General features: G+C 42.8%; 1 protein-coding gene across 1 annotated transcript in view; it reads right to left on the reverse strand.

The window, feature by feature from the left end:
* The window catches only part of LOC107299212 (laminin subunit alpha-5), a gene marked incomplete at its 5' end in the record, with an annotated part of 68,482 nt that overhangs the window by 28,941 nt on the left and 31,407 nt on the right, over positions 1–8,134 (reverse strand). Inside the window, 4 exons of the mRNA XM_015828577.1 lie at positions 1,273–1,409; positions 2,370–2,549; positions 3,922–4,064; positions 5,877–6,056. Of these exons, the coding sequence (XP_015684063.1) occupies positions 1,273–1,409; positions 2,370–2,549; positions 3,922–4,064; positions 5,877–6,056 (640 nt within the window). The remainder of the gene's footprint in view (positions 1–1,272; positions 1,410–2,369; positions 2,550–3,921; positions 4,065–5,876; positions 6,057–8,134) is intronic.

An 8,134-nucleotide genomic window follows, 5' to 3' on the forward strand; every position in this document is an offset into this window, starting at 1 on the left:
AGAGTAGAGTAGAGTAGAGTAGAGTAGAGTAGAGTAGAGTAGAGTAGAGTAGAGTAGAGTAGAGTAGAGTAGAGTAGAGTAGAGTAGAAGTGGAGTGGAGTGGAATAGAGTAGAGTAGAGTAGAGTAGAAGTGGAGTAGAGTGGAGTGGAGTGGAGTGGAGTGGAGTGGAATAGAGTAGAGTAGAGTAGAGTAGAGTAGAGTAGAAGTGGAGTGGAATAGAGTAGAGTAGGAGGAGTGGAGTGGAGTGGAGTGGAATAGAGTAGAGTAGGAGTGGAGTGGAGTGGAGTGGAGTAAAGTAAAGTGGCGTAGAGTAGAGTAGAGTAGAAGTGGAGTGGAGTGGAGTGGAGTGGAGTGGAGTAGAGTAGAGTAGAGTAGAGTAGAGTAGAGTAGAGTAGAGTAGAAGTGGAGTGGAGTGGAGTGGAGTGGAATAGAATAGAAGTGGAGTGGAGTGGAGTGGAATGGAATAGAATAGAAGCTGGAAGGGACCTTGGAGGTCTTCTAGTCCAGCCCCCTGCTCAAGCAGAAGAATACCATCTCAGACAGGTGATTGTCCAGTCTTTTCTTAAAAACTTCCAAGGGAGAAGACTACTTTAACCTTCAAAAAAAAATTCTCTCTTCTACCATGCAGTACAGGTAGCCCTTAAAACACTTTGTTTAGTGACTGTTCAAAGTTACAACGGCACTGAAAAAAGTGACTTATGACCATTTTTCACCCTTACCACCATGGCGGCGTCCCCATGATCATGTGATCAAAACATGGACACTTGGCAACTATCCTCGCCTTTGTGACCGTCGCAGAGTCCCGGAGGTCACGAGATCCCCTTTTGCGACCTTCTGACAAGCAAAGTCAATGGGGGTGCTAGATTCACTTAACCCTGTTCCTAGCTGAGCAACTGCAGTGATTCACTTAACAACTGAGGCAAGAAAGGTCATAAACTGAGGCAAAACTCACTTAACAACCGTCCCGCTTAGCAACGGAAATTTGGGGCTTCAGTTGGGGTGGTGGGTTGAGAACTACCCGTAGTGATTGTAGAGAGCAGTTTTACCTCAGAAGCTCTTGTCCGTGGATCCCTTAAGGTAGAGGTCCCCAACCTTGGCAACTTTTAAGGCTTGTGGACTTCAACTCCCAGAATTCCTCAGCCAGCCAAGCTGGCTGAGGAATTCTGGGAGTTGAAGTCCACAAGCCTTAAAGTTGCCACGGTTGGAGACCCTTGCCCCGAGGAACACCGATTTTCAAAGCCCTGCTTTTTCCCTGCCTTGTGTCTCCATACCTGTTGATGCTCACAGCAGCAAACTGTTCTCCAATCTCTTCATCGACCGTCAAATGTGCTGGCTCCTCATTTCCTAGCTTGTAGATCCATTCCACTTTGTGGTCTTTAAGGATTATGCCCATGTAGTCCCCGGTAGCCTGGAAGTACAAAGAAGAAGAGTTTTGCCATCCACTGTGGGGCCCAGATAGTGTGGGTGAACCTGGTTTTTTTTGGGGGGGTTACATTGATTGTGAGATGTTGCAACTGTTCTGTGGTTGACGCTATCTTAGGTTTATTTATTTTTTTCCCTTTCATTTTCTTTCCTTATTTTATTTATTTCTTTTTTCTTTCTGAATTTTCTATAGGCGTTCCACTCAACAAAGCGACTCTGGAGGGCTGACAGTGCTAAAGCTATGAAACAATTAAAACAATGAAAGACAGTAAAACAGTAAAAAAAAACATCCAGAAAACAAATATATACAGCAGCCAAGATAATTAACCAAGTTAACAGCAAGGAAGCAAAAGCAGAAAACGGCAGAAGTAAACCACACCTGTATTTTAACATTATTCTAGTGCAGGGGTAGGCAACCTTGGCTCTTTTATGACTTGTGGACTTCAACTCCCAGAATTCCTGAGCCAGCCATGCTGAGGGGAAAGGGAGAGGTTTCCAAGCTGAGCCAGGCTGTTTTTGATCTACTGTAACCACTTGGCTTTTAGTAAAAGTATTCTTTTCACTACAAATGGAGTTGAGAATAGCAATAGCCCTTAGACTTATATACCGCTTCACAGTGCTTTACAGCCTCCTCTAAGCGGTTTACAGAGTCAGCATATGGCCCCCCAACAATCTGGGTCCTCATTTTACCGACCACGGAAGGATGGAAGGCTGAGTCAACCTTGAGATGGTGAGAATCGAACTGCCGAACTGCTGGCAGCCGGCAGTCAGCAGAAGTAGCCTGCAGTACTGCATTCTAACCACTGACTTTCCTAGATAGAAAACAGAGCTGGAGCAGGGCTGACATTCTCAAACAAATGTGAAAAACAAACTGTGCCTATACTTTCCACCCCAAACCTACTAGGTTGGTCTTTACTGGTTCTTGTTTTCTTTCCTGAGAACTTACATCCTTTTGTCCCAAGTATAACACAAAGCGTGTCGGCTCATCCTGTGGTTTGTCTCTCTTTTTGGAGTCCGGGTTCTGAATATAGAATTTGAGGGATGTGTAGGCAGCCAAATCTTGGAGATTGCTAGGTGTCCGGATTTGCACACCAGAAGTGCCATTGAACTTCACTGGGACTTTAATCTAAAAGGCAACAGATCAAAGGAACAAACATATGATACTGGACACTTCAGGGCTGGCACTGAAAAATACTGTAGTCTCAGCAGGATTCGCTATTTTGATACTATTTCGCCCTAAACTTCCTTTAAAAATCCCCACTTCCAACAAATCCTTCTTAATGATGACCTGAGGAGTAAGATTTTGTTTCTTTGAGTCAACTCCTTAATTGGCTTCATGAATTATGCTCATTTCTGTTCTTAAAGACTGATGGGGAAAAAATAATATACAGAGAGATCTTGTTGAATAACCACCCGTTTAGCAACCAGGGTTAAAATGGTGTTGAGTGAAGAGGACTTACAACTGCTCCTCATGGTTGTGGCCATCACAAACAACTCCACAGTCACACAATTGTGATTTGGGCACTGGGCAACTGGCTTGAAATTACGAGAGTCATAACATCAAGTGCCCAGGCGATCTCCATGTGAAATTTTTCCTGTGGTCTCTAAATGGACAAGCTGGCAGGGGGCCACAAATGGTGATCACGCAACCATGGAACATCGGGACTGTGTGAGATTCACTGAACAACAGCACCTGGGACTGCCTCAGTTGCTATCATAAGTTGGCAGGCTCACATGATGTCACACTTTACAACTGGATCACTTAGTGACAGAATGACAGAGTTGGAAGGGACCTTGGAGATTTTCTAGACCAAGAGGTCTTCAAACTTGGCCCTTTTATGACTTGTGGACTTCAACTCCCAGAATTCCTCAGGCAGGGACACTGAGTTTGAAGACCTCTGTCCTAGACCAACTCAATGCTGAGGCAGGAGACCACTTCAGACAAATAGTTCTCCAATCTCTTTTTAAAAAACCTGCAGTATTGAGCACCCACAACTTCTGGAGGCAAGTCATTTCGCTGATTAATTGTTCTAACTATCATGAAATTTCTCCTTAGCTGGTTCTCAGCTGGTTCTCTCCTTGATTAGTTTCCATCCATTGCTTCTTGTCCTGCTTTCAGGTGCTTTGGAGAATAGATTGACCCCCTTCTTCTTTGTGGTAACCCCTGAGATATTGGAAGACTACTATCATGTCACCCCTACTCCTTTTTTTCATTAAATTAGACATACCCAATTCCTGCAATCATTCTTTGTATGTTTTAGCCTCCAGTCCCCTAATCATCTTTGTTGCTCTTCTCTGCACTCTTTCTAGAGCTTCAACAACTGTTTTTTACAATCCTGCCCTTGATTGATCAGTCAACAGACCAGATTGTACACAGGTTCTAAGCCAAGCTGGTCTTTTCTTGAGGACCTAAACTCTGACATACAACTTTGTTTTGGAGTCCCACCATAGCAGAGAGCAGGTCCATCAGACATTGGATGGACTTTATGCCTTCATACCTTACTGACAGCATTCCGGGCCAGTGAGATCAGTTGGCGCACCCGCAGGATGTTGTCCAAAACAGTTGCGTTGTGGCTTCTTCTGTTTTCCAAGCTGGTCAGCTTTCCCAGGAGGACTGGGAGGGTGCTTTCAAGACTTGAGACTGGACAGCCGGAATTTGTTGAGAGGAAACCCAGAAGCCAACCCAATGGGAACATAAACAAGTCACAGAGGAAGCATGTTAGTCATCATAGATTACAACTGAATTCCCAAAAGAAGTTTCAAAGTAGAGTGATGGTTTTATGGGGGAAGGACCTCATGTTTTAGGAGTTCCTCAAATATTTTATACCAGTTGCAGCAATTTATTCTTTCTCTCTCTCTTTTCATTCCCAGACAGCAGATTAACCATTTTTATGAGTTGGTTTGGCATACTGATTGGAAGTTCAGAATCCCAATATATTTAGAAACTGAAATAGTCCTCTTATGTCTTTTTGTATGAAACAGAACCATTTGATCTTCTATTTCAAAGTTGCCTTCAATGTAATTATGAGCTCTGATAATTTCATTGCTTATTTCAGATGACAACTGACATATTTCAGGACAAGACAGAAGAAAGCAAATATAGAAGAGGAGACAGAATTACACAGAAACGGGTGGTTTTTTTTGTTTTTGTTTTAAATGAGAGTGACTAAAACCAGAAAGCAGAGAATCTTTTTTCTTTCAGCATTCCGTCTCAAAAAATAATGTCACGACGCTGAGACATTGGAATAAAAATAGAAGAAAATGCATAAAAGGGAAACAAGAAAAAACGAATCTAACTGATATTTTGCATCTGACATTATTTATTTCCCGCCTTTATTATTTTTATAACTAGCTCAAGGCACTGAACATAGCTAATACTCTTTTTTTCTTCACAACACTTTTCATGCCTAAGGCAGGACTAGAACTCACGGTCTCCTGGTGACTGGCCCAAAGTCACCCAGCTGGCTTTCATGCCTAAGGTGGGACTAAAACTTACAGTCTTCTGGTGATGGGTGCAAAGTCACCCACTGTGTTTCTCCGAAAGTAAGACCTGGTCTTTCTTTTGGGCTCTGAAATAAGCACTAGGACTTACTTTCGGGATCCATCTTTATCCTTGTGAATTCTAAAGCTTCCTCCTTCCATTACGTATTCAAGATGGACAGAGTGATTAATATTTGTATGTTACTTATATGTAAGGGTGTAGGTCTATACCAGTGGTGGCGAACCTATGGCACGGGTGCCAGAGGTGGCACTCAGAGCCCTCTCTGTGGGCACGCGCACTGTCGCCCCAGTCCTAGGCCTTCAGCTGGGTTTTATAAAACCTTTTCGCTTTAGGCTCCACTGCCAGGTGCAAAAAAAAAAAATCAGTCAATTTCAACTTCTCGCGGGGAAAAAAAAAGATTTTGCAAAGTTGGAATTGATTGATTGAACTTTTTAGTCCCACCCAGTCTGCCGTTACCACTGCAGCCACGCCCACCCAATGGGCCACACCCAGCCAATGGGCCACACCCACCCGGCACTCGGGTGGGTGTGGCCCATTTGTGAGTTTGGGGTTGCAGTTTGGGCACTCGGTCTCTAAAAGGTTCACCATCACTGGTCTATACATATGTTGTATATAGTATGTTTAAATGTGTGTTATGTTTGTGTACACTTTGAGAGCAAGCAACTAAATTTCATTTTTAATGTGTGCCATTATGCCCACGTTAAAAAAATGACAATAAAGGTCTGTCTGTCTGTCTGTCTGTCTGTCTATCTAATCTATCTATCTATCTATCTATCTATCTATCTATCTATCTATCTATCTATCTATCTATCTATCTATCTATCTATCTATCTATCTATCTCTATCTATCTCTATCTATCTATCTATCTATCTATCTATCTATCTATCTATCTATCTATCTATCTATCTATCCAAAGAAACAGAAATACTGAAGGAGTGGGAATTACGCACCAGTATTCTTGACATCACGGGTGGCTTGATTCAAATCTTCACTTCTTAGATCTCCATACTGTTTTTTCCACTCGTCCAGCTTCTTTTTCATGTCACTCAGTTTCCCTTCCATGCCAGCCACTGTCTCATTGGCCTTTAAGGCTGTGTCTTTGGCCTTCTGAATTTTCTCCGATGCATCGTCTTGGAAAGAAAAGAAACAGGGTGCAATTTTTTTTAAAAAAACAAAACACAAGTTCCCAGAATTTAGATGAAAGAAATGTGCCCAGTTAAGAATGGTCGAAATCCTGCAACAGTTCGGATTCATTTAAACTCAGGAAGAACAAATGCGCAAATCCCCTAGCGCAGGGGTAGGCAACCTTGGCTCTTTTATGACTTGTGGACTTCAATTCCCAGAATTCCTGAGCCAGTCCATGGCTGGCTCAGGAATTCTGGGAGTTGAAGTCCACGAGTCATAAAAGAGCCAAGGTTGCCTACCCCTGCCCTAGCATAAAAACTGTTCTCTGAGGTTCAGAGATGATGATTAGCCAGGGGGTGAAACTCACTGCATTTCATGCAGTAATATTGTATGATCAGATCACTAGCAAAGTGATGGGAGAAATCTATTATTTATTTACTTATTTTTATTTATCCTGCGAATCACCTGGACTGCAAGGCGATCAAACCGGTCAGTCCTAGAGGAGATCAACCCTGACTGCTCTTTAGAAGGCCAGATCCTGAAGTTGAAACTCAAGGACTTTGGCCACCTAATGAGAAGGAAGGACTCACTGGAGAAGAGCCAAATGCTGGGAAAGATGGTGGGCAATAGAAGAAGGGGACGACAGAGAATGAGGTGGCTGGATGGAGTCACTGAAGCAGTAGGCGTGAGCTTAAATGGACTCCAGAAGATGGTAGAGGACAGGAAGGCCTGGAGGAACGTTGTCCATGGGGTCGCGATGGGTCAGACACGACTTCGCAACTAACAATAATACGTTTAATGAAGAGAAGGATGAGGGGGTGACACGATACCAATGTTCCGAAAGGCCAAATGCTTGTTGTGCAATGTTACAGGCAGTCCTCGACTTACAACATTTTGTTTAGCAACTGTTCCAAGGTTACAACAGCACTGAACAAAAAGTGACTTACGATCATTTTTCAGAGTTACAAGCTTTGCAGCCTCCCCATGGTCATGGGATCAAAATTCAGATGCTGCTGGGCAACTGGTTCGTACTTATGACTATTGCTGTGTCCCAAGGTCATGTGGTCCCCCTTTGCGACCTTCTTGAGAAGCAAAGTCAGTGGAGAAGGCCAGACTCAATTACCAACTGGGTTACTAACTTAACAACTGCAGTGATTCATCTAACAACTGTGGCAAGAAATGTCGTAAAAATGGGGCAAAATTCACTTAGCAAATGTCTCACATAACAACAGAAATTTTGGGCTCAATTGTGGTTGTAAGTCGAGGACTATCTTTATTGTCTTTCTGCATTTCAACACGACCTTTTTTTTTTCAAAACAACCAAGTTTCAGATAAGTGTATTGAACACAAATATGAAATGAGGGGGGAAAATGATTTTTGCATTCAGGGAAAAGAGAAAATGATAGATTGGAGTAGGATATATAATCAGTTCGCACTGTACAGTAAACCAGTTCTTGCTTTTAAAAAAGATGACATTGAAAGGAAAGAAAAGCAGGTATTTTTCAAAGCAATTTTGAAAAGAAAAACTGATGTTTGACATCAGGTAAATGATGGCTTTTCTGAATCTGTGCCATTCTGGAATTCTTCTCAGCGCGGAACGTGCTTCCAATTTTTCATCTCACTGGTCATTAGAAGAATTTTTCCAGCAATTGTGATGTATCAGGTCATCAGCTTCATGCTTGCCCTGTATCCAGAGCCATCTGTGGTCCTGGCTTGGAAATGTGTCCCTCACTTAACAAATGTCTCGCATAATGACAGAAATTTTGGGCTCAACTGCAGTCGTAAATCAAGGACTACTGTACATAATTTAGGGACCGTCCATCCAGAAGCCTGGCAGATTTACTGATATAACATCACCTGATGATTTGAACTTTCCAGATTGTTAAGAAATTTCACAGATACAGACAGTCCTCGACTTACGACCACAATGGAGCCCGAAATTTTAGTTGCTAAGCAAGGCAGTTTTTGAGTGAGTTTTCCTCCATTTGATGACCTTTTTGCCACAGTTGCTAAGCGAATCTGGCTTCCCCCACTGACTTTGCTTGTCAAAAATCGGTTGGGAAGGCTACAAATGGTGACCGCA

The sequence above is a fragment of the Protobothrops mucrosquamatus genome, unplaced genomic scaffold, assembly GCF_001527695.2.
Source record: "Protobothrops mucrosquamatus isolate PMUCROS unplaced genomic scaffold, P.Mucros_1.0 scaffold4681, whole genome shotgun sequence".
NCBI classification, from domain to species: Eukaryota; Metazoa; Chordata; class Lepidosauria; order Squamata; family Viperidae; genus Protobothrops; species Protobothrops mucrosquamatus.